Source organism: Sebastes fasciatus, chromosome 18 (genome assembly GCF_043250625.1).
Source record: "Sebastes fasciatus isolate fSebFas1 chromosome 18, fSebFas1.pri, whole genome shotgun sequence".
Lineage (NCBI taxonomy): Eukaryota > Metazoa > Chordata > Actinopteri > Perciformes > Sebastidae > Sebastes > Sebastes fasciatus.
Window position 1 is genome coordinate 9,944,610 of NC_133812.1, and position 27,614 is coordinate 9,972,223.

The 27,614-nt window shown below is 40.4% G+C and overlaps 3 protein-coding genes across 4 annotated transcripts in view; 2 read left to right on the forward strand and 1 right to left on the reverse strand.

Moving 5' to 3' along the window:
* gzf1 (GDNF-inducible zinc finger protein 1) overlaps positions 1–27,614 on the forward strand; it is a 498,954-nt gene that overhangs the window by 119,552 nt on the left and 351,788 nt on the right. The window lies entirely within an intron of this gene.
* ubxn2a (UBX domain protein 2A) overlaps positions 1–27,614 on the reverse strand; it is a 122,921-nt gene that overhangs the window by 58,720 nt on the left and 36,587 nt on the right. The window lies entirely within an intron of this gene.
* The window catches only part of atad2b (ATPase family AAA domain containing 2B), a 90,710-nt gene that overhangs the window by 46,511 nt on the left and 16,585 nt on the right, over positions 1–27,614 (forward strand). For both annotated transcript variants that reach the window (XM_074615412.1, XM_074615411.1), the window contains exons 25-26: positions 15,925–16,662; positions 18,014–18,144. In XM_074615412.1, the coding sequence (XP_074471513.1) occupies positions 15,925–16,662; positions 18,014–18,144 (869 nt within the window). The remainder of the gene's footprint in view (positions 1–15,924; positions 16,663–18,013; positions 18,145–27,614) is intronic.

Sequence of the window (27,614 nt, forward strand, 5' to 3'; positions counted from 1 at the left end):
AGTTTTGGTTTTGATGATTATTGGTTCTGAAGCTTCATCTTTCCCAGAGTAATAGATAAGCCAATGTCTGCATGTTGTGTAGCGGAGATTAACTTTCCCAAACACAAACTCAGCCATCCATGCTCACATCCCTGAGGGCTCTGGGGAATAGATGGCCACATTAAGCAACATTGAGTCGCATTAGACCACCATAAGAATAGGAATGTGGGCCGGCTGGGTTTTTAATTACATCAAATTACTCTTAGAATTGCACTTGTCCGGGCTAATCGCCACATCTCCATTAAACCCAGAGATGAGATGCGTGTGCTCTCAACAAAACTGCCCTTTCCCGGCTAACCACTCATTATGACATGTCATGAAAGGTCGAGGGCAGTTATGTAACTCTCCGGTCAGATCTGTGAATGGTTCATTGTTATATATCAATCTTATCTGTGTCATGCCCGTTGCTAATGGTCTCGTGTTCATGCAGCGTTAACATGACAAATTTCAGTAAGAGCGTTTAATTGTTTTATGAGCCAGTTCTGGTCTTTGTTGTGGTGGCACCATCATACCACATTGCGATCCTTGTCAGGGACGAGTGGCTGTAAATGGCTCTCTCTCCTTTTCAATGACTTTCACTAAAGCTGTACTCTCAAATCAAAGCATTGTTAATCATCCCACCAATTAGAGAGTTAACAGCATTATATTTGTATATGCATCCATACATAGGCACCTTACCAATGCAGTCCAATCCCATGCCACCACAAACTGCATCATTACAAATTAACATAAGGTTGAATTGCCGTCACTCTGGTGGACTTAAAAAATGAATCATCACCAATAAGATTTATTGCAGAGCTTTTCTATTAGATTGTATCACATTAGAAGCTTTCTGGGCAGTAGAGTCCGTCGCTGTTGCTCAGTAAATGTAGAATATTACGCATGGTACAAACTACTGAAGGCTATTGTTTACATTTTGCTTTTAGTTAATGCACTTTGGAATTCCTAATTAAATTTGGGGTCTGCATATTGGGAAACTTGTTATTTGCAAATCTCTGATCTTTATTACACTACACTATTACAGTCATGGAAAATTGGTTTTTGAAGTTATGAAAAAAGTTTTGAAATGTAATTGTAAGATAAGTGTGGGAAGGCTGGAGATATGAATTTCCCTCGCCTCAGAAAATCTCCCAAAAGTACAACCACTAACTTGAAAGAGAACAGGGTGTTCATTCACAGGAATGTGAGTACAGATAATCGCTTATCTATTCATTTTAATATTACTAGTGATAGTTAATCAGAATCACCTCTATATATTGGGATATTGTATCAGTAACACTGCAAACAGCTGTTGAAAAATGCAATACAAATGTCCAACCTGCCTGACCACCTGAAAGTAGAATGCTTTTAGTTGACAAGAAATACGAATTGTACAAATCTAAACTTGTAATTTAGCTAAAGCCAAATATTATCAGCTTCACCAGGTAGTTTTTTATGCCTCCGTGCCGGCGATAGTTGTGGCTGAAGGCATTATGATTTCAGGTTGTCTGTCTGTCCGCACATCTGACCCAATCTTGTGAATGCGATATCTCAGGAACGCCTGGAGGTTATTTCTTCAAATTTGGCACAAACATCCTCTTGGACTTAAGGATGAACTGATTAGATTTTGGTAGTCAGAGGTCACTGTGAACTCACGTCCATCTCATTCTTGTGATATCTCAAGAACGCCTTGAGTGAATTTCTTCAAATTTGGCAGAAACATCCACTTAGACTCAAGGATGAACTGATTAGATTTTGGTGGTCAATGGTCACTGTGACCTCACAAAACACGCTTTTGGCCATGACTCAAGGATTCATATATTCACACATAACTGCAACCGGACAGGTTGGCGGAGGCATACAACCGCAAGGCAGTAATTCTACTTTTATTGCAGAATCAAGTAAAAGCAGGAGCAAGAAAGAAACCGTAATATCTTCCTGTGGGGTATGAATGCACGGGAAGCACCAGCAGCACAAATGGCCGTTAAGAATCTGCAACTCAGTCTGACACCTTAAAAGACCATCCGCTTGGTGTAATGACAATGCAAGAACTCAGCTGACAAATTAGCAGATCAAGTGCACAGTACCGCTTGAATAGCCTGCCTGAACTCACTTCATTTCAGCTAGACAGCTTCCATACTCCATAAGAACATTTTTATTGAGAATAAATGTTAATGCAGGCTTTTATTTTGGTGTCTGGCTCCGCTTTGATCGCTGCCTGCAGGCAAAGTTGTTGAATCAGCCAAAGCAGGAGCTGCGAGCAATCAATAGTTACCCCACAACATCTCAAAGTCCAACACCAACTACACCATGAGGCAGTTTAAACTAGGATTAGTCTAAGTCTAGACACTGTCTGGGAAAATTGCCCACCATACGACCAAACTTATATCCAATTTTTCCCTCAAGGAGAACAAGACAATGTAAGCTGTTACACTTATGGATTTGATTTTTTTTTTTTTTAAATCAGATAATGAGGTATATATGATGTATTGAAGAAAAACACTTAAGAAGAGCAAACTTTATATCTCTGCAGAAGCTGAAACCATTATTCTGAGTGCAGCAGTCTGTCTAATATGCAGCATTATTCCTTAATGCTGTAGGAAGCAGACATTTGTTTTAGCATTACTCCTGAGGAGCAGATTATCATCAGGACACAGAATGTTGAAATTTAGGTCATGGAAATTGTTAGTTTGAGCAAATAATTACTCACTGTCCTAACTAATAATTTATTAAGACATGACCTCACGCATGTGACTGAAAAAGACCTAATTTTAATTTAATTTGCCAGCATATAAAAGTCAATGAATCCTTAAACTGATCCAGTAAGGTGTCTATGTAGAGCAAAGAATCCCTGTGTAAAAAGTGTTTAATTTAATATCCCTTTCTGCCGAGTCCTATTATTATACAGCTGTGACGACCTGAATCCCTTAACAGACTCACAGGATATCTAATTGCTATCTAATCTAATCAATTTAGCAAGTGTAAGTGTTCTGACAAAGCGCAATGGCTATCCTTCACAGATCACAGCTTTTGTCAGACGGTCAGCAGAGTGAAAGCAAACATAGCAGCGACGGTACATCCATAACTCATATGATCCCATTAAGGACCTGCGATTGTTATATAATGAGGTCTTTTCAATTTGTTTGTACGAAGGATAGAGGATGCAGTATGGTTCTGAAGAAGATCTATTTATACACCTTGTGTACCAGCACTGATCTGTATAGTTTTTATAGTGAACGTACGCAGTATTTAGTGACTAGATTACATTACATTTAGTGCTGTCAAAGTTAACGCAATAACGCGTTAACGCAAATTTGTTTTAACGCCACTAATTTCTTTAACGCATTAACGAAACTTGCCATTTTTAGGTTGTAGTAGGCTCGGTTTTAAAGCTAGTGTATATACTGGCATCATATGAAACTAGAAATCTAAGGAATCCATTGGTACCAACCATGTCATACTAGCTTGTCGGAAAAGAGGCTAAATAACGCTCCAAACTTAAGCTAAATTTTGGCGAGGAAAAACTGGCATGGCAGCTGTTGTTGCATGTTGGACTTGAGTTTGCCATGTTATGATTTGAGCATATTTTTCTATGCTAAATGCAGTACCTGTGAGGGTTTCTGGACAATATTTGTCATTGTTTTGTGTTAATTGATTTCCAATAATAAATATATACATACATTTGCACAAAGTAGCATATTTGTCCACTTCCATGTTGATAAGGGTTTTAAATACTTGACAAATCTCCCTTTAAGGTACATTTTGAACAGATACAAAAAATACGTGATTCATTTGCGATTAATCGTGATTAAATATTTTAATCGATTGATAGCCATAATTACATCGCATTCATTTAGCTGACGCTTTGTTTCTAAAGCGACTTACAATACACTCAACCGTGTGGGTACAACCCCAAAAATGGTACCGTTTGTCCATGTCTCGGATGTAAGATGGGCTCGAGCTCTTCACAGCACGGTAGGCAAGAACCAGTGCTGGCTGTTAGACATTGCTATTCTCCTTGGAGGACTCATGCTAGGTGTATGCTCTCCTCCACAAGGGGTGTGATGACTCAAACGTCGGTCAAATGAGCCAACCAGTGCACATCTCTTTACCTCATCACTCCTGCCTTACAGCTTGTCTGCATGCATGTTTTTTTTGCTGAGGGCGACAGACCTTTCCCCCAGAAGGCTTTCAAACCCTGCTTTGTATGTACGTGTGTGCGTAGGCTGACATCTTCAACAGCACTTGGAGCTGCTGGTGCATTAGGGCATATCTGTCTTCTGAGGAGAGGGCACCACAGGCACTGTCATCCCACTGGCCATTTACTGAGCAGCAGAGAGAGGAGAAGGACAGAGAAAGATACATGCTTTGACTGAATTATGTCTTCAATTCCTCCACCTTGTGACTGTATTTCCACTTTGTAGTAATATTGATATGCAGTCAGCCCATAGCCACCTTTCCAATCTGACTGACTCAGAGAGCTCTGTGAAATGGCTGTAGGGAAAAATATTCCATATTATGAGTTAAAAGACGTTTTTATCAATAAAAATAAAATCTTTTATTTTTCCTAATCATATAAATCGTGTGTTTTATGCAAATAACCACTATAGATGACTAAAACAAAGTAAAAAGAATACCATTTATATTTAAAAACAACAACAAAAACTATCTGTGTCGGCCGATATGGCTCATTGGCGATCTGCAATCTGTATCTGTGGGCAAAACAGGTTGATCCGGGCATCTCTAAAAGTTATATTTGCTCCCTGGTAGAAGGATTTTTGTTCCCTTTGGACAGAGCCAGGCTAGCTGTTTCCCCCTGCTTCTTTTTACTAAGCTAAACTAACCGTTTTTTGCCTTTAGCTTCATATTTAGCGTACAGATGTGAGAGTAGTATTGATCTTCTCGTCTGACCCAAGAAAGCAAATAAGTGTGTTCCCCAAAATGTCGAACTATTCCTCTAAACCAGCAGAGTTGTGTGGCTGTCTGGGCCTTTATGTGAGAGGGAGGGCGGTATGAAGGAGGGAAATAGGAAGGGCGCAAAACAGCAATTGAGGGAAGTGACGGATCTCTTTCATTTCAAGAAGCAAGGATGGGATCATTTATTGATCTGGACATTTCATTAAGTGTCAGCGTGAAATGTCACACCAGGTGACAAACGGCTGTCTTCCTTTCATGACCTAGAGACCCTGAGGCCCTGTGTCACCATGACAGCCCTTCAGCCTCTTTGTCTCCTACAGTGTTTCCCATGTTCTTTTCCTGTTTTCTTTTCAACCATTCTTTAACATACTTTCTTACTTCCATAATTAAAACACCCAAAGCAAATGTGGTACATGCTTCTGTTCAGTTGCATTTTTCAATGTAGAGTGATATTTCGAAATGGAATGAGGGCATGACATATGAATGAGAAAATGCAAATGGAAAGGAGCAGACGCAGATCTGAATCTACTATTGCAGTTAAAGCTGAGTCGATGCTTACTTAAGATAAACTGACTTTTACCCGTTGGCTGAATAGAAGTCATTTGAAATTCAGCTGGGCTTGATGCCAGACTGATAAATAGGCTTCATTTTACCTTCACCTATGCTCAGAATTTTATATGTAGAATATCTCAACGGAGCAAAGGCATCGTATAAAAAAAAAAATCATTATTTATACATGCTCATCATTTACGTTACATTAACATTTAAAGGGGGACTTCTCTTGACCTGTATTTTAACATGTCCCTGAGTGGTTATTCTGTTTTTATTTTTTTTAGATATGCATATTTCTAAAGACAAAATTTTAATTATTCATTTAGTTTAAGTGATTAGGAACCATTGAATTGGAATTTGTTCAGCAGTCACGGCAGGGGATATACAGCTTTTGTGCTGTTAATTACAGCTCAGTGGAATGATTCAGATAAAAGAAAAAAATGGCTGAAATCCCCAGGGAGGGAGGGATGGAGTTGGAAAAATATAGTTTTCAAGAATAAGCTCTTATTGCTTATGCTTAGAGCAGCAAAACCAACGCAGTGTCAGAATTTAGATTCTGTTACCATGAATACAGTTGCATTGTGCCTTGTTGTTCACAAACCTATATTTATTCTTCTTTTTTGTTTGTATTAAAACATGCCAACTAAAAGAGAAATGTGTGAGGAAGATGCTTTAATTTGATTTAATGATAAATGACATTTGTTGGATGTCTGTATCTGATGACGCCTAATAAGCATAGGCAGACTCTCAGATAGTGATGACATTCTCATAGCAAAGCTTTGATGTCCTCAAAAAATGCACGTCACCTGCCTGTTGCTTATCAACAGATTAGTTATGACGGCTGTTCCTCTTTTGTCAGTGCCATTAGTCTGCTTGGTATGGATATGAGACAATAACTGATAACTGTATAAAACTGTCTCGACTTGAATAACTTTTTATTTACTGTTATTATCATAATAAACACATCATAAACACAAGCAAGAGACCTTCCTATACTGATACAGCATGCTATTAATTATACATTTATCATAGTGAGAGGGACAATAGTAATTTACCCCATGTGAATTTTGATGATACTTCAGTTAATAAAGAGTTGCTGACAGAAAACTATTAGAACATGTCTAAAAATACGCAGTATGCATAACTTCATAGAACGTCTGCCAAGAAATAAACCGTTTTGCTTCAGCTATATAATCTGCAGACAGAAGGCTTTTTCATATTAGGTACGTACCGGAGTACAATTCCCCCCGTCGCTCAGCTTTCACATTAGTAAAGTTGTTCCGTACCCGAGTACTCTTGCGTCATCGTCCACGTGTTATGGTTTATGTTGAGATCAGCTGTTCTAGTGGCGGTGCACCGTAAAACACTTCATTCCAACTTGACAGAAACAAAAAGTAAAACTAACCACAAATGTCGTTGTTAGTCTTTCTAACAATCACCAACTCTGGTTTGGTCTAAATAAACCCTTATTTCACTGAGTTTGATGTGAAAATATGCCGGCTCTACACTGTTTCCCCCGTTGACTCTCTGTCTGAGCGGCTCTTGTACTTTCCTCGGAGGCAGGCCATTAAATTAGCTAAATAAAACAACAAACATCGCCCAACCCCAATGCCTACTATTGTTTATATTTTAAGGAACCTCTCGCCTGCCTTCCTGCTTTATCACCCATGGCCGTGCAGTTCAGAGGAGGAGATCAGTGCATGCTGAGATCAGTGCATCTTTATATGCATCGCATATACAGATTTCTGAGGCCTGCCCTTACAAAACTACTTGCTGATTGCTAACGTTACTTGTGTTAAATAGCAGTCCACTTCACGTACAGTTGGCTTTCACACCTGATGCGAACCGCACCAAGTACACATGAACTACACTACACTACTCAAACGAACTGGACATTGGGGTCAAGTGTACTTGGATCCAGGATGTGAAAGCCTCCTTATTCTAACTTGATGAATGAGAAGAATCTCAGGTCTTTAAAACTACTGCACACGTTTAGAAAAGAAAGCCTCCCGGTCCGTCTGTGTAAAATCATAACGCGGCGAGTGAGTCTGTTTGTTTTAAGATTGTGACACAACTCCTAACCCCAAGCTCCTCCCCATCAGTCGCAGGTGATGAGAGCAGGGCGGATCAATACTTCATTAATGTTACAAGATTGAGGCTCCAACTCCAGTCGATTCCAATGAACCAAGACGGCAAAAAAGGAGTTGGATGCCGGGTTGCGCCTGTGACCATGCACACAGTGTATGCGAGTAACTGAGTATGCATGCTATTCTTATATACTGTAATGTGTGCATGAGTGCACACAAAGCCTATCGGTTGCAGAGGCTTGGGGGGGTAGCAGATCAGCAATTATTCCATAAGTGTTTAATTAGTTTGAGACCAGGGCCTCCTCAGCATTTTATCTACTGTACATCACAGAGCTTGATGGGGCGGTAATTGCTTCTTTGTTGCATGCAGTACACCTGCATGGATGTTATGATTCTCCAGTCATTTATTGAGGTTATTACTTTAATTTTGAAGTTGCACCGCAACAATCTATTCATTCTTTTCAGCAGTGTATCCCAATCTTTTAAAAATCATGAGAAAAGCGAATTTGTGCGTTAATGAACATTCCTGACTATTTTTACTGCCGTTTCCACGTCAACTTATATTATCATTAATAGGTAAACCAGCTATTTTGAAGAGATACATGTTTGATAAATTACAACTTTGTTTTATGCATGTTATTGACAACATAAAAGCATGTTAAATACTTACATAAGCCAAATAAATGCATTTAGGCGTTAACAGGCTATTTCATTATTTTCATTTCCTCTCATCAGTTTAACAATATACGTTTAGGCCGAGTTACCAGGTCTCGTTTTTTTCCTCATCAGTTTAACAATATACGTATAGGCTGAGTTAACAGGCTCTCGTTTTTTTTCCTCTCATCAGTAAAATGTCCGCCAGCCCTTCATATTAGATTCAATGTTATAAGTAGGCTACATTTATCAGAACAAGACGAACATTCAGGCTCTTTCATGTGGGTCAAAGGTATACTGCAGATATAAATCTTAAAAGACTATGGAAGAAATTGTGCCAATTAATTTGCCGACCCTAATAAAATCTTTGGAAATGACTTGCTTTACAGAACCATTTCTTAATAATTTAATGATTATTAATCATGGTGTTCATTGATTTTTTTCCTTTAACAACAATATTTTAACACATACAATTGCATGTAATTAATTGAACTGCTAAACAGCTATGATACAATCCTATATTTAAAATTAGTGTCAATTATAGTTGTAATCCACCGTTACCCTCCAACCAACTTTAAACTTGAATCCCTTTGCATTCATATATTGCCAGAATAACTCTCATATCTCACATGCTGCCCCCTTGTCCCATTTTTTTCTCGCTCCAATTTGAAAGTCTAATATTTTTCAATTTGGAGTCGTGTTGTAAGTCTTCCTTCACTTTGAGTCTAAGCTGAGATGTGTAGCCCACATCCTGTGACTGATGGGAATCTCAAATCAATTGGACTCTGCTACTACGAATACGCACACAAAGCCAATATGGTTATAACACACGTGTACACACACAAAAAATGCCCATTTGTATATTCACATATTTTCTCTGGCACTTGTTGTAATATATTTCCTAGCATGAGTGTACCCCTAGTGTTGGCCCGGTGTCTTAAATGTGAATTCAAAGAGGAGAATTGGAGAGCCAGCGTTTTCTGGAGGCAAATAAAATGTTGTTCATTGCCATGGAAACACACTTAGGAGGTAAGTAGGTTAGTAAACAACAGAGCATCTGTCCAGGTTAGGAGAGGACTGTGTCTCTATGAATTTGGACTGATTTGGGCTGACTAGCTGACTCTCCAGACCAGCACTGAAAAAATGTCCATGAAATACTCGTAGTTTAGACCGGACCTCAGATTTATTTGTGAAATGTGAGGAAAAAAGTATCACGGTATAGTTTGTGACATCACTAGCAAATAATTATTGGTGGTTAGACTACAAATATCTCTCAAATTTAATAAAAATGTTTGCCTCAGGGGGCTTTAAATTCTGTACAGGATACAACATCCTCTGTCCTTTACAATGCAGTTAGTTAGTTAGGTATAGTTGACAGGGAATGTGGCGACATTGCGGTAATATGGCGACATTGCGGTAATGTGGCATGCGCTGTAACCATATGGCCACCAAGGTGCTCCAGCAGTGGTCTGTTTAAAGCTAATGACCTAATAACATAGCCTGGACTGCTAAGGTTGATGTTTCAATCGTGAATATCAATGAGGCATTCAGTCAGATGGGTATGATCTGCAGTTACATTTTGAACTTGAGAAGTGCTCACCATTTTGATGGCACCTAATAACTGTGTCATGATTTTAGCTTTCACACTCTAGTTATTGTAGCAGTGGCATTAATTGTTCCTCACATCATTGAGAGTGATAATCCATATCTGGAACATTTATTAGGATCATCATTTTAGAAATGCAACTCTAGCTTTGCAGCAAATTTAAAGGCTTTATTAATTCTTTTTTTACAATGTGTTTTTATGTTTTGGCCCGCTGTACACACCTGCAGCATTGCCGCCTCAGCCAAATGCCCATTTTAAAATGTGGGCCGCCAGTGAGGAAATGGAGTCTGGACTGAGATCAGATTTACAATTTGTAAATGGACAGCGTGTTTGCCAATAGATATGGGAGCGGGTCACAATGAGATGATTACATTTCAGTTAAGTGTGCAGTGCGTCTGCATGGGGATATGGGGAAGTTTGATGCCTTCCTTTTAGATTATATTCTTACTGTACGCTCTGGGCCTGTTCTACATTTTGGGAAAAACGTTTAGGACCAGTTGCCTGGCAACCAGCGGAGACTCCAGGAAGTTACTGGTCCCGACCAAGAAAAAGTCTTGCAGAGAAAGAACATATATTGCTAAGAAGTGAAAATCAATTGTTCGTTCCATTGCAACATCAGCGCCCAGCAGCAAAGCTACGCTTTTGCCATTTTGGACTGAAAGTGACTACCGGACGCTAGTAAAACGTCTGCATAAAAGTGCCGTACAAAAGTACAACTAAATCATTACTATTCTATTATCATATTCTACTATAATAGCCTGTGTTGAACAATAAAATATCATAAATGTAATAAGCGTTTTCAGTCCAAATTGGCTGCAGGAGCTGTTGTCAAAAAGAAATACACCGGCATTTCGTCTCTTTGCTGCTCTTTGCCCCACAAAACGGCGATCTGTTGTATTCACACTACGGATTAAACAAATGGGATGCTTAATTCTGTTATCTTTAGAGGTGCTCGTGGTGTGGATTTTGTTACCTTTGGACAGAGCCACGCTAGCTGTTTCCCCCTGCTTTCAGTCTTTGTGCTAAACTAAGCTAACCAGCTGCTGTCTGTAGCTTCTTATTTACCGTACAGTCAAGAGAGTGGTATCGATCTTCTCATCTAACTCTCAGTCCAATGTGTTTTAACATAATGTAGACAAGATTAAGAATTTAAACAGTAACAGATTGGAGTGATTGCCTACATGTGTTTAACTAGCTTTGGTGTGCACAGTAAGTGTGAGTTAGCACTGATGATAGTGTGGCATTGAGCCCACAGACCCATCATACCAATCTATCTGAGATGGATACACTTGCCTTTATGGGCTTGTGTGTCTTCTTGGGAGCATATTAAAGTAATAAATAGCCTACACCATAATGTTATGGGCATTGGGTGCTTCAAAGTTTCCTTGAATGGCCCTACTATAAACTGCACATAGATATGTATCTGGATTATACTGACAAGGCTCTGGGGCTTACTGGCTCGACTGTGCCTTAGAGACAGTGGATCTGTCTGGCTGTGTATACCTGTGGAAGGGAAAAGGTCTAACATTTAACACAGTATAAAAGTCATATAAAATCCATTTTGGATTATAGTTTTACTCTACAGATTCTACAGGACATTACCCTCCTTTGTCCTCTCTTCAACACGGCGTGTGACTTTCTTACTATTAGGAATACTAGGAATTTATTATTAAACAAAGAAATCAGTGAACCAGAGGCACTGATTCACAATTCCACCCAAAGGCATTGGCAGAATATGCCGCTGAATTGTCCATCAGTGTCACTGGACTGATTTATTTATTTAATACTTGCTGGTACGGCAGTTTGGGTACTCATCCCCTGGGGCTTTTTGCTCTCAAAAGCTGTATTTGTCAGTGTGTGCATACATGTGCGTACACACCGAACACACACACACTTTTCTGAAAGCATGTGTGATGTCAGCTTTAAATGCTTCTACCACTTCTTGAATCTTGCATGGCAATCTTGCTTGGCACTTTTAATTATTACAAAGTGCTCTGGTCCTCTTTTCCCTTCCTCCGTCTCTCCCCCATCAGCATATCTCCCGTCTGTGGTTGACTGTTCATGCTGTTTCATGCATTATTTAAGAGCTGACTATGACGCGTCATTTGCTGCCATTCTGTCTCACCTTTTCTCCCCTTAGGAGCACGCTTCATAGCTCCGATGGTGATAGCTGACCCCATCTAGACCTCTTTCACTGGGTTGTGCATTGTTTGTTTTGGTTTTTGTATGTGTAAGAACAGACTGGAAAGTGTGGATACAGAGAGGGTTAAAAGGGAAATGAGGAATCAGCAGAAAATTAGCCACTATGTAAGGCTGGGCGGAATGGAGAAAATCAAATGTCACAATATTTTTGAGCAAGTACCTCTATTGGTATTGCGACGAAATTGTAGGATTGACCAGCGAGTGCTCAAGGGATGACGTATTTTCGTAGGCCAACCAGGAAGTTAGCATCGCCCTGGGTCTCCTTGACAAAAAGCCAATGGGATTTTTATATTGGGTTTTGGATAATTGCAGAAAATAAGCTCTGTGGCAAACAAACATTGTTCAGCAAGATAATCTTCACAAATGAACACCACTTTTAAGATTTTTGAAGTGTGAATGCAATCGGCAGATGTAAAAAGCTAACGTTCGGCTATAAACGAACTACACCACGGTCGTATGAGCGCGGGTATAAACATCAAGGCTGTAATGGCGAACGAGTCAGCGTGGTGACGTTTAGTAGTCTCATTTAGCCACTTGTAAGCAACCCCCTTTTTTTAAGACACATAAAGGCTTCAAAATTCATGATTGGGGTATTTATTGATATATTTTATGTTGTAGAAGAAAACGTTAAGATCTCTTAAGTTTGTGTTAACCGACCTTATTTCAACACATTGACTTCCAGACGAGGGAACCGGAAGTGCTAAAATGCTAACTCATATCTGGTTTTAGGACTCATTCCTATAGCACTCTATTGGTGCTTTCACAAAATATTTAGACAATGAGATTTTTGATAAATAGTCATCAGTAATGTTGCTATAATGTAAAGTAGGTAAAGGCAAATAATAGAACAACTAAAACAGTCTGGTAGGTTCAGAAAATTACATATCCAAAATCTAAGACGACATCTACTCTCATATCACAATATCGATATAATATTGATATATTGCCCAGCCCTACCTCTATGCTTCTTTTTTATGATGTTCTTTTCAGGATAACCATGTTGGAAGCTTGCCTTTACTTGTCTGAGTTTGATAAAAGACATAATATAAATGTAAAACTTGGAGCAGAAAAGCAATATTTTCTGTGCTGAAATTGAAAAGACCCAAGCAATGACATCGCAAAGTGACCGTTCTGAATTGAATCTCAATTCTGAAGGTTGAATAAAAAATTCTGACTAGATGAGAAAAAGACATGTTCACACTCACTAAGATACATTATTGATGGCATGCCAGCATTCAGAAATATCCAAGACGCCTGGCAGGTTTTTTCTTCGTCTTTGTTCTTGCTCTCTCTCCCCATCTCGGGTCCCCCAGTTACAGCAGAGCAACTATCCCATGTGCCAGTCACGCCTGAAGAAGAATGGCGCTCTCTGTGCACTTATAGCTTACCCCACGGCTGTCTCCTCCTTCCAGATCAAATCGTAAGGAACCAAAAAATATAGCGGCATCCCACCTTAAAATTCACTCTGCCAGCAGCCCTTGCAACCACTTGAGAGAGCCTCGATGACAAACTGGGCACGATGGCCAGTGGACAGGCCGCCGATCGCTGTCCTAAATACCAGACTGTGTAGATATTTTTGAATTATTTGTGGATGTCCTCTTCTGTGATTCGCGGTTATTGTCTTGTGCGTGCAGAATGCTCGTAGCACTGTTTTTGAAAGGTCTCCATTAGTCCCCTAGCGTGATAACGTATGTAGCCCGAGCAACGCTTGAACACTCTTGTGTATTATAAAAATGAGAGTGCAGTGAAATATTCTATGCAGCACATTCAGTAAGTACTCTTTTGAAATGTCCTTGAAAGTGCGCGTGATAAGATATAGTACCCAAACGCAGCCACAACACATGCAAATTGCTGTTTGTTACAATAATTGTTCAGCATTAGTTGGCACCAAGTGTACTCCATTTCCCCTCTGGGTTGTCTGGTGCGCTGGTTACAGCTGACAGGAAATGCGTTTCTGGTCATTAAGAGGGTCACCAGAGAGCACAGTTACTAAAAAGGAGGGTCCATCAGCAAGCACTGGCCGACAAATTATCCCATTTTTTTGTTGTGTTTTTGTAGGAGACGAAATATAACTTTCATTTTCTACCTCCCTCTGATCTTTAGAGTGGAAAGATGAGCCCTGGTTAAAAGCACTGGGGGTGGAGAGGAGATTTGACAGACTACAAGCAGCCACATCATGATATCTTGTCAGAGATTGCCTATTCATATCTTTGTGGGGGGAATGTATTGCAGATTATACAATGGAGACCTTCTGCAATATTAAGGCAAACACTTTCCTCAAAGCATATAAGGAGTGTATGTATACTGTACAATATGATTTCTATTGAATTACATAATGCAGTCCTGTCCAATTAGCTCTTTGAGAACCAGGCTGACACGTTATTGATTCTGCATAAGATTCCACTTTTGCAGATTTGGCTCATTCCAGTGGCCCTCGACAGAATTATAATGGCTAAGACTTTATGGATTTTAATGAGTCCATTGTGATCTAGTGTCCATCCATATTCACATCGGAGCTCATACACGCACACACATGTGGGACCCTTTTAAGTCATCCCTTTCTTTCCCTTTTTGAGATCATTGTTTTATGAAGGGATTACTGTTTTTATCCCGCCGGTGCTCTGAATTATGCTGTCTGATGTGACTCAACAGATGATTTTAAACTGTAAAGGCCTTTTGGTGTCAGTAACCCAAAGGGTTTCTTTGGGGTTAGGGTGTGCTCACTGGCAAGTCATTGTAACGCCACTCATTGTCAGGTTCAAACACTTGTGTCTCTAGGAAACTGTCTTGTGGTGGTCCCTATGTGTTTGCTCTCTCATACTCTTTTTCTATGTCTGCTCTTCTCTCTGACTTTGATGCCACGGTATCTGTATCTCTGTGTCTGCTTGGGAAAAGCAGTAAATGAAGGCAAATGCCTTGAAGTTCCACTGCATTTAGCATCCTTGCTTGCTTGCTGTGACACTTTCCCCTTCCTCTTAAAACCCCAAGCACCATCTGTTGTCATTAGTGTCCAACATCCATGATGTAGCAGGGCTGCTGTCTCTGCCTTCCTCTCTCTGGCAATCTTTGTCACCCACTGCCTGTTACTCTTTGTTGAAGGCCAAATGTCCAGAAAAGTTATGCTATGATACTATGTGTGGAAATAGATTTTTTTTTCTAATCTACAGCGTTTAACATTAGAAAGATGTGTTTTTGTTTTTTTGAAAGTCTGTCACTAAGTGAGTGACTGATGAAGTGACGCCATTGTTCTTAAGTGACTGATGAAGTTACACCATTTGTACATTACACCATTGGGGTTGCTGTGGCTCAGGAAGTAGAGTAGGTTGTCCAGGAAGTGCAGGAATATTGGCGGTTTGATCTCCGGCTCCTCTAGTCCACATGTTGAAGTGTCCTTGGGCTGAACCTAAAACTGCTCCCGAAATCTGTGCCATCAGTGTGTGGATGAGTATTTAGATTAGATCCTGATGGGCAATTTGACACCTTGCATGCCAGCCATGTCTCATTGTCTCATCCTCTTTTATCCTTTGTCTCTTATCCTCTGAGACCTAGAACCTAACAGCCTCTTGCCCCAGAGAAATGTTTTGACTGATATGTCCAATCATGTACTTAAAAGAGTGTTACTGGCCATTTGCCATGATGTGGATCTACTTTTTGTCCCCTGTTAAGAGGGTGGTAATTGCAGTGGTGGTGTGGAAGGTGTGGTTGATGGCTGTGTATTGACTTTTTAAGGTTAAGAATGATTTGAATGTTGTTAATAGCAAACACCTGCCCTTAACAGTCATTTTTGTAGTTTCTCTTCGTTACTCTGAAACGTTGTGAATGTGTTAGTTCTTGTTTGAATTGAGTGTTCGTCCTCATTTCTCTCCCTCTTTCCTCTCTCCATCATAGATCATGTAAAGCGGAAGATTCGCCGGAGGCCATCTTGGGGGCGGGGCATCATCCGTAAGAAGAGGATCTACAGGAAGGAAACGGAAGAGGAGGAGGGGGAGCCCGAGGCAGAGGCGGAAGTCGCCGGGCCTAGTGACTCGTGTCTGACGCGGGATGAGGAATCGTCGTGTGATACCATGGGTCCCCAGCCCAACGGCCACCATGCCCATCTCCCCTCCACAGAGGAGGAGAGCTCCAACGAGCCCCCTGTCGCAGCTCCTGCTGAACCTCCGGATGCCAGTGAAGCCCAAGGAGAGCCAACACCTAAGGAAGAGGAGCCCACAGCCAAAGAGGCAGATCCTGAGAACACAGAGAAACACACTGAGCTGCATTGCCTTGGTGGCAGTTCTCAGCCCAAGGCACACAGGGATGGCCAGGCCAAGCAGGCTGACTTCCAGCCTTTGATTAAATTGTCAGAGTCTTCAAATGCTGAGGTCCAGCCTAAGCACACAGAGGGTCTCCTGGTTTCACAAGCGGACTGTGTGAATGGGAACGAGTCAATGGACAGCCTTGACTCGCAGAGCCTCAAGAGGAGCAGTGAGGCTGAGAAAAGGACTCCTCAGAGCACGGCGGGGGGCTCTAACGAACCAGAACAGGAAGAGCACAAAGACAAAAATGAGAGCCATCCAACTCAGGAGCACCCTCACCGGGATGGGAGTGCAGTAACGGAAAACGTTGAGGAAGATCAAGATACAGAAGGTATACAGCTAGACCTAGAATTTACTGTGATCCATAAAGCTTTTTCCCTCCATCTCAAGTATGTGTTTATATGTTTTAATGTCTTTAGCATTCCTTCAAAATGCAAATATAGAGTACATAACATTTTAACCTACTTTGCTTGGTGCTGGATGCGTGCTGTATTTCAAGTAATGTTTGGCTGTTAATGGGTTTTGGGTCACTGGTGAAATTTCAGAGCCCACCTGTCACATTTGCAAATATTTGGACAAGCTATTAATCAGCTAGGATTTTTTTTTTTTTTTATAAAAGTTGATCCTCTGAGTTTTGAACTGCGTCTGAAGGGAGTTAAGTGAGAAGAGAAAAGTACAAGTTCTCAGATACTTGTTTTGGTCTGTTCATTTTACTTGCTAATCAGATGATCTTCACAGTAGATTTGCAATTAAGCAAGTTAACAAAATCTGTTAATTTTCACACATCCAGTCGGTGCTTTGCCCACCACTTAATTACGACGATAAATTACTTTTTTGATCATCAACCAGCTCCTCTGATTTGCACTCGGGTTAGCTTGTAGAATAGAGAGAAGACATGAATAATGCAACGTATGTCATACAGAATATAAAAATGCTTTCCCCCGGCTTAGCAGATAGTATATTTTAATGGAGAAACTCCAGGGGCTTGAAATCATGTGCACCTTTGTAGAAACTTGTCACCTTGTGATAGGTGTCCTGATATATTTTTTTGTCTGTAAAATATTCACAATGATGGCTGACTTTGCCATATATAATTTTTCCTTAGCCATGAGCCATTATGCCCTTTCTATTGTTGTGTAGTATTTCAGTCAGAGATAAGCCAATGCGTTTATGCGTTTGATTCCGGGCCTGTGGCTTGGATTGCGACGAGTAGAGGCCAGCTGGAAAACTGAGGTAATGGCGCTCCTAGAATATGGAGGAGCCATCAGAGGATGGCACGATCAGCCAACAGAACACAAACAAAACTGTGGCTCCTCAAACAACAGACAACTCAGCTACTCCGCCCCCACTCTCATTACAAGCTCAGCCAGGCCTTTTGTTTCCATCAAAGCGTTTCTTCAGCACGGTTATAAATGGACAGGAAAGAGGCCAGATGTGAAATATTGTGCCCTCAGTAGCAGCAAGTAGCTTAGAATAGATTTTCTTCATGTATTGCATTCATCTTGTAGCCATGGCAGTTGGAATTCATTTCCTTTGAAATCCAGTTTGTGCTATTCAGAGGTCTCAAACTTAGCTCACCCATTCATTGTTGGTTGTTTTTGATTGCTACCACACCGTATTAATTCTTTATAACCCTCATTGTTAACCCTGCTTCCATCAATAATCCATTTGTCTTTTCATAGGCGGTTCCATAGCCAAGACATGCAAGATGAGCCCGTCAGAGCAGCTGAAGGGATCTGCTGAAAAGAGAGAGGAAGAGCCACAACCAGTCCCTCCCCATCCTCCCGTAGTGGTTGACCACCAGCGACTTTTGGTAAATATTCCTAATAAAACCCTTATTTTGCCCATTATTGGTGTATCGGTACATGCAATTCTCTGTCTGAAGGCTACAGTGGATTTGGGGTCATGGTTCAGCATGTTTTCAATACAGTACGGAAATTAAAGAAAGTACAGGTGTAGATAAAAAAGTTACTGAAGGCTGATTTTTATGTGGCTGCTTCAGTGTCAGGGTCCTGGTATTGTGCATGCTGGTTCACTGCCATACTGTCATGGCTTACTGGGACACTTGAATAGAATGGAGCCATAATTCATTTTATTTGTAACATCTGTGCTTTTCTTACTAGGACAATAATTAAGTATCCAATTTGTACAGTGTGCCCGCAAAGTTATAAAAAGGTCATCTATAAAAAATAATATACTAGAAAAGCAGCATTTCAATGTGGAGGTGCTTTAAAGGCTCTTTTTTTCCCCAAATAAAGTTGCTAGCAGCACTAGCTCCAAAAGTCCCTTAATCTAGCAAAAAAATTTGTCAAGTCGGCAACACTGACAGTCCGTCGCTTAAGGCCTACCTCCAAATTCACTCCCCCCACTATTATCATTATGACTATAAACATATGATGAACGTGAATGGCGAACATGGCTATTGTTAGTACTCATAGCTGTCAACAAAGCAGCTTGTATAAGACTCCGGGCAGAGTGCGCAGACAGACAGGTAGGTTTATTACAGTCCTGCAACAGATATCAGATTTTGTTTCTTTTTTTGTCAGAGCATTTGATTCATTGATTACTGTCGAGATGTAATGAGAATTTCAACTAATATAACAAAAAATGTTTTTCTACCAACCCTACCTTTAAACCCTTTTTCTAATGTCACTACCTAGCATTGATTTAGTGGAATGTGGTGCATATCGGTACATCTTTTCAAGTTTATTTGAATACAAAATCGTTATTAATTATTTATTTATTCAATATAACCCTTTATCTTGTGTCAGGACTGTGTGATAGATGGCAATTTTTATATAAATTCCCTCTAATATGGAGTTTGTTTTAGACCCAGCGAGGTTTAATCTGTCAGTCGTCCCTTCATTGTGTTATGGCAGCATTTGTTGACATGGAAATCTACATCAAAGCTTGAAGACATTGGCCGCAGGGTACCGCATTCACTGATTGGTTAGAAAACCCCTCATAGCCACTCTAGTGCCACCAAGATTTCAGCTTTTTTTTAAAACCCCAGCGCGTGTCCCATCACCATCTTGCTTGATTCTACACGCTCATCATTCTAATGCAGACCATGAAGGATGTAACAGCTGGGGTGATTTGGCTTTGTGCACTGACTGTGGATTGGAGATTTAACAGGTACTGTGATCTGTATCAAAGCAATGATCTGGTAACAGGAAGAAGAACATTCTTAAGGGGAAAACATGGTCACACCAAATGTCCATGGTCATTTATTATGATCAAGATCACCTTATGTATTCAGTTATTTCAGCAGATATGCTTGATTTATACTCCTGCAGCTGTGTGCCTGTGTGTTCTGTGCGGGCTGGTGCGGGCACCTCTCGCGCACGCCAAGCATACATAGTACTGCGGCGGATTGCATGTAGCATATAACTCTTTTTGATTTGGACCCGTGGTTTTCAAATCCCTTGTCAGACGGTCTTTGATTTATTCGATAGGCATGATTCAATAGTTCCATATAAGTTTGGCCCAACACTATTCCATGGCTGTAAAAAAAAAAAAGATGGAAGATTTGGATGATGAGGAGGAGCTCCTGTGCCTTAAAAGGTTGTTGTTCTTGTAACGGATGTGAGTTACTTGTCCGAAAATCCCACCTCACAACTCTGATGTCGATTCAAACTTCTGTGGCATCCGTGGTGTCTGGAGCGTAGTCATATTTTTTAGGAGGTGCGCGGTGCGTCTGCATCTCTCTGCAAGCTCCGGAAACCACCTCAGCGGGAGCACTGCACAAGCTTTTCCGCAGAAGTATAAATTAGGCATTAGGAATCAGTGTTGATATGCTACAGCACTCAAAGAACATTGCATCACATTCCCAAAATAATTAAACTAAATTAATTAAGCAAAATGAATTGTTTAGCTACAGGCAATATTGGAGAAGGAAAATCCAGAAGTTACCGTGTAGTTAAAGGTGGTAAATTTGAGATGGGAGCATTTCTATTGCCTCCGCACAGCTCTCAACATGGGGACAGCTGAGCCGGTGGTCGGATTACAACACACACAGAGGGAGAGTGACTTCATTCTCTGCTCAGGTAGACATTACTCTTCTATATCTTTTCATAGCAAATAGTTGTTTGCTGCTATATTAATGCTCTGGATATCATATATAGAGCACATTTAATACTGTATATATATTAATACATATTCCCTTTTGATTTATCATATGTAAAGTACTAAGGCTGTAAAGAGAAGATAAATATTTTCCAGCAAAAATAAACAGCCTAACATCCCACCAATAAGTGCGAAGATGTTGAAATATAGACTTATCGTTTTCAACAGAGCCAGCTGTGGCAAACTGTCACATTTTGCAACTGTCTAATTAGACTGTGATTATGGAAAAGAGGAGCTATAATCTAAAAATGTTACCAATATGCTTTTGTCTTTGTGTTATTTAAGTTCATACTCATGCTTGTTTAAATGTCGTCGGCAGTGTGTGTGTGCAGGGTTTTTGTAGTGTTTTCTCCTCCCTTCTGTAAAAGAAGCAGCTGTTGTTAATTCCTATACTCTAGCTCGGTCACTTATTGCCTCCTATGGACTGTCGAATCGCTTTTTGTGCACAGACAATATGCAAAAGCAGCAGAATGAACGAGCCACTTCGGTTAGAATGGTGTTAAAAATGGCACTGACGATCATACCCAGCTTAGGCCTGCTCCCTTTTGAATGCTAACCGCTCATGTTATCTTTAGTGAGCCAGCAGAGGTAGCTAGACCCGTCATCCCATTCTCTTGCTGGCATACCCTGTCACAAGCACTGTATGGTGGCTCATTTCGAAAACCTTCTGCATTTGGCATTAATTCATCCCTTTGTCCTCCGTGCTTTCTATAGCTCCCAAACACAGAGAAGTTGAACAGAGTTGGTATCTGTATAATTAGAAGTCCAGCATTATTTGAGCAAGGCCTAGAAGGCAGCACAAACTTTTGACTGTTTCTTTTTGTGGAATGGGACTTGAGGTGTAGAGGACGGGGGAAACTCAATCATGGATGACCATCCTTAAGCTTCCTCCAGATCCATAGGTCTGTTCTGGAGCTGATGCTGTCACACTGCCCTTCTCAGATGGATGACTTCTGAGGCTTATCCCTCCTTTCCATTCACCATATGGCCATGCCACTGTCTCTCTCCCCCCCTTTTCATCTTTCAAACATCAATTTTGTAGCCCTGCCACCCGAACACGGAGGGAGCCAATTACAGCGGCAGACCATTTCCACATCCCTCAATCAACAGGTGCTGTTCCTGCGACATTTGAAGGAAACAAGGTTATGACTCAAACATGAGCTTCTCTCTGCCTCACTAGATCCGCCAACTTGTCCCAGGATGTGTTCAAGTAACAGTGAACATAATAGCAGCTCCGCGTTTTTTCTTCTTCTTCTGCACAGTCACGCTAGGGTCCCACCTAATACCCCAAGTGTAAATTGGAGCCTCGGCTCAGTGGGCTCCCCTGACAGCGCTTCTCACTGATCGGGTGTGGGGGGGTTGCGTGGTTTTAGGGCGTTCTGTGTAGTGTAATTCATGTAAAAGAAGTGTTCTTCTGACATGCTCTTACTTTTTCCTCAATGCTCCGAAGTGACATCCAGCTATCAAGCCATTATCTAGTGGCTTTTACCCGTGTCCCACGGGGGGATGATGGGGTGTTTTGTCTTGCCGAACCTGACTCCATCTTTCAAACTGATTGACAGGCTTTTTAGTTGGCCTGATCTTGGCGCTTCAACCGGCTGCCCCTACGGACCGCCACACACAGCACTAATCTGGGGGTTTATTTGTTAGTAGGGGGAAGAAGGGAGGGATATCTTAAAGAAACAGATCGTGAAAAGAGGGGACTGTGAATAATTGCTTTTTCATCCCCGGCTTACGGAACAAATTGAATATCCGGTGCGCAGGATGAAAGTCACCATTTAAGCAGATATTTGCTGGCAGGGTTGGGACTGGCATGCTGCCTGATGTGTATTAGGGTCCGCAGTGAGTGTTGCACTGTTCCTTCTCTTCTTCCTTCAATCACACTCATTGATTGCAGGAGGCTGATTATTTCTGACTTTTAACTCGATGGAAGAGGCTCTGAAATCTCTCTGGAATTAAATACCATCAGAGTGTTATGAGTTTTGTTCACAGACCCTGCACTCGAAAGCCTGTAGGACGGAGATTATTATTATTATTATTATTTCAGTATTTGCATCCCGCCTTTCAGAGCCGCGGCACAGTTATTTTCTCATTCACTTAGTAAAATCAAGTTCTGTTATTTATTGCCAGTTTTCGCTGAAATGATGCTTGATGCTGTTGAATGAATAAATAGGTCCTGAGGCTTGCTTTTCTAACTACTCCAAAATGTCTCTTATTGTCAGCTGTTTTCTTTCATCAATAATCAGACACTTGTCCACAGATGGGACTGGAAAGAAGTAGTGCTAATGATTGCAAATGAGAATTCAGAACAAGAAATCCAATCTGGCCCGGCAATTTTTTCCCTCCTTCTTACAGAGGACACACAGATTATCGTCTGCTCTGCTGTTTTCTTTAGCAGCTGCCTAGAAAGAGCTAGTGTTTCTAGTTGCTGGCACAGTATGGAGTCTTTTGGCTTGATGCTTAGCTATTACAGCATGTCAGGATTTCCTGTTTTAGAGAAGCCTGTCAACAGAAATGGCCCCATTTCAGTTTGTCATCTTCCTTCATCTTTAGCACTAATAACAGCGGGGGGCCCTCTGGCAAAGTAGCCATGCCACATGTCTGTTCAAAGGAGAACAGTTTAATGGTAGTTCTGGACCAGCGTTTGATTGTCAATAAAAATAGATAGCGTTTGAAGTGGTTCTTTTATTTTCATTCATTCCCACTGATGGCCTTGATAATGTGGCTATCTGCATGTAATTGCTCTTCCAAAGCTGTGCCTCTTGGCCATGCGTGTGAAGGCCAGCAGTGTCAATAGCTCACACAACATAAACATAGCAGTCTCTCGTATTTCCTTTATATTCTGTAGTAGTTTGCCCTTTTGCCAAGCCTTTCGGGGGATTTATTATGCCCTTTTTTTTTTTTTTTTACAGTTCTCACACCTCATGCATCCCACTCAACCCTTGGTTTATAAGAACTAAAGGTTTAGATTGTGTGGGATTATTTACTCATGATTAGTCATACAGCACATGAAGAAGATTTTTTTTAAATGCATGGCCTTGCTCTAGTCAACCCTGGTACGTATAATAGTAGCCAACAGCATTGGTCTACCACTGGAAGAAAAAACACTGCATTAGGGTTGATGGAGACATTCTGTGGCGGCTGGAGGGAATACTGTTAGGATGCTATTACATTTGTTAGCTAATAGCCAAGACTGGAATTTTAGTCAGGATGAAGTATTGGAAATATTATCTAACAAACATTACTCTCCGGCCACTAAATGTCTTACATTTGCTCTCAATTACCAATTAAACCACAAATAGATAATGAATATAAAAGGAGGCTCATGTTAACAGGTTTTGTTACAGCCCCATCAACAGACTGCTTAAAATCCCTTGATGACAGAAATGTACTGTAAAGATTTAACCCTCTGAGCCTCAAGCAGTTTCAGTTTTATTTGCTCCTGTCACATTTTACTCACTGTGGCCTTTTTTGTCACAGTTTGCATTTTTAGTACCTCTACCTGTCCTTGCAACCTCTCTTGTCCTCTCCTCTCGGCTCTGTGTGATCAGCCTGCAGTTCAGTCGCAGTTTCGCTGAATATTTGTTATGTGACTGTTGTACTCAGCTGAGTCATTCATGGTGTCCCAGTTGCGCTGAGGAGCACAGAATTTAATGTTTTTTACAGGATCTGGTTAATGCAAACAGCTTATTTTTGGGCGGAATTTTAAGCAAGACTTAGAATAATGCGATTTCGATGAAATATCACTATTTTAAGCTTAGATTAGGTTATTTTTGCTGACAAAAGTGTTTGTCACACATGAGTAATTTAAGGACCATTGGAATAATATAGATTATTTCTGTTTTTACAGTTTCTGGCTATGATAGATGATGCAATTTTGTTCATTTTTTTTTTAAAGAAAACATACCCGCTGGCAGGTTGTTGGGCTCAGCGCTTATTTAGATTTTTCCAGGCTGTACTTGTTTATATATTCTGAAAACACATTCTCATAATGCATAAACTGAAATGCTTAGTGTGCGTGGTCAGCGTGCTACACTGTTTAACACCCTTCCCTCTCCAATACACACACAAACACGCACTGTTTGCACTACACATGTAAAGGACATTGTATCGATTAACCTTTATTTCCCTTGAGGTTTACCCTAAGTTTAACCAAAGCTGGTCGATAGCTAGTCCTTTCCATAACCTTCCCCGAATCCTAACTTTTTCTATATTCATTTAATTTTGCAGGAGTATGTGGGGGTGTGTTTGGGGTTATTTATGTAAAGTCAATGCTGCAAGTTTCTCCTCTTTTTTATTACCTGGTGATATTGGATCACTGCTGTCTTGAATCTATAAAATATTAAAAATCTCTCCTGTAGCCTGCTTACTAAACATCGCATTTTTCTCAAATGTATCTGTTTTATTCAATAGGATTTTTATTCTTTAAAACATTTTCGCCTCAAAACCTGTCACTGACAATGGAGTAAAGGTTACTTCATCATTTTTACATTTCTCATTATTCCTACCTTTGCCTCGAGTGGCAAATAGTTGCATTTTATTCTCTAATATTTTGAGCTATTTTTACACATAACGCAAACAAACAATCTTCACATGGGTCACTTAGTTTTTATTATTTTTTTTATTTTATGACCAAGATATGTATGTACTGAGCAACTTTTTACGGTTAAAAGATAAACTTCCTAATCCATAGTCAGTCAAGAAGAAACTACATTTAAGAAGTGTTTAGGGAAGCCACTTATTAAGGAATTGACTACATTATGGCCTCATCTTGGTTTAGTTTAAACCCTGGCCAGGAAACTGGCCCTGAATCTCTAAGCTCTACATTGATTTAACACAACTCTTTTATTGATTTTTGCCCCGAAGTGGACACGGTTTTATTTCGTAGTTATTTATTTATATATTACTTTTTATTTTATGTATCTGGTCTGGCTGGGTCACAGATGGGCTGTTAGTGGCAAATTTACTACTTTCATGATGTGAATGTCTGAGTACCAGATAAAACTTGGTGACATCTAGACTTAGCTGGACATAGATATCAAAATACACGGAGATCCTTATTTATCTTGATTAAAAAAACAAACATTTTAATTTAAAAATCACAAGTAAACATCTTTAAACAACATCAGTGGAGAAGGTGTATTAATCTATTTAATCACATAGTAGATATTGATCTTGCACAAAGGACCTACCGCATAATATCATATACCTTTTCCTCCTCCATATAGAAAAAAGAGGCTGCACAGCTAACAGCTTTTATCAAATGGTTGGGAATTTGTCACTGATTTGATGTTAGAAGTAAAGCCAACCATTAAAGATGAGTCGTCAACCCCAGCAGGGTTTTTACATGCCCAGTCAAAAGGGATGACCGCTTCATTTTAATGTGCTGAGACCATGGTAATATGATTTGTCATGATCGTCTCTGACCCTTATAACACTATCTATATTGCATTACCACTAGTGCCACGTCCACACTCTGCCCAGCTTAAAGGCATTAATGGTATACATGGTAACAAGAAAACCAGAATAATTTATAATTCATTTTTTTCACTCGTGTTGGAGAAGAAAATAATCCAAGTTAAAACAGAAAGAAGAGGGTGAATTGTTCTCTTAGAGGCATAAGAGAGGCAGGCTTAATAGTGTCCCTGGTGATGGTGACTGTTGGGCTTCAAATCCTTGCTTTTTTTCCCTCTCACTGCCTGCTAACCCTTTTTTCTCACTTACTACTGAGGATGGCTCTTCACACACACACACACACACACACACACACACACACACACAGCTAGTGAAGCATCCTTCCGTGTTCAAAGATAAAGATCCTCACAGTTACCTCCAGTCTGCAAGTGTGATTGTTTATAGGTTGTTTGTTTGAAAACTTAAAGCCCAGATTTATATTACCATCAACATTTGTGATTACATAATAGCAGGGATGTTTTTTTGGAGGGCGGATTTTGATGAGACTGTGGGATGAGTTCACCATGACATTTTACTAATTATGTTTAAAGAGCAACTTGACACCGATGGAAAATCTTGTTTTCGCTGGCTGCCGGTGGTTGAAATTCCCACATTTATATATTTATTAATATGTGTTGTGTAACGCACAGAAGCCACATAGACTGGTGTAGAGGTTTCATCCCACCTTTCCATTATAACTCAAGGCACAAGGACCATATTTTAGAATCTGGTGTCAAAAGAGCAGCATAAATAGTTTGAAAAATGTAGGAGGGTAGACACAGTGGTGGTTTTTCTATCTCCCGGTGATCCTAACCTGGCATGGAGGGCAGAGGAATATGAGAAATATCAGCACACATGTGCAGGGGGCTGATGGTGTGACTAGGATTGACATCTCGTCTGGTTCATAGGCCAGGGGTTAAATACCAGAGCTGCTACACGGTGTAATGAATTTTGTTGGTGCCCAGTCTCTAGCCTGAATCCAGTCACATGAATCTCTTCTCATTTGTTGTCTCCGCCAGACCTAAGCCTTTCCGGCAATGGGCTAAGCTAAAAATGAGCCTTACTTAGGAGGGATGTCACAATACCAGAAATTTGGTAGTTGATGCTAATACCAGTGAAATTCCACGTTTCTCGATATCCAATTCAATTCTTTGAGTGAGTGTTAGTAAGTTAAACAGGTCATAATTCCCGCTCTAAAATCGATATTTTATTGCTGTGAAAACATCTCTTTTCTCACATAAAAAAAACCCTACATTTTACAAGATTGCATTTGAACACATCATGATAGCGTTATAATTTACTTTTACCTAATACTCATTTTTACTTAAGCTTGAGCTCATCATAATGAAACTCAATGTAACCTCTGTTAATGTTAGCTGTTAGCTCTGCAGAACTGTCCTGCCCACTGGCTGCTAACAGCTCATGTTAACTAGCTTTCCTCCTGCAGATTTCAACACGGATTTGTTGTTCACAGTGTAGCATTATCAGGTGAAAAGATAGGGTGCATCCCGTGGACGTGTCAATAGTGAGTTTACTGCGTCCTTTCGGATTTAAGACCCCGTTAGTCTCAAGCCCCCCCCCCCCCCGGGTCGGTTACAGTTTTCAGAAGTTTGACATCGATTTGGTACCAAAATATTGGTTCTTGTGACATCCCTATTTCCTAGTCTGTTGCAGGCCACATTTTGGCCTTTGTCATGGCTCAAA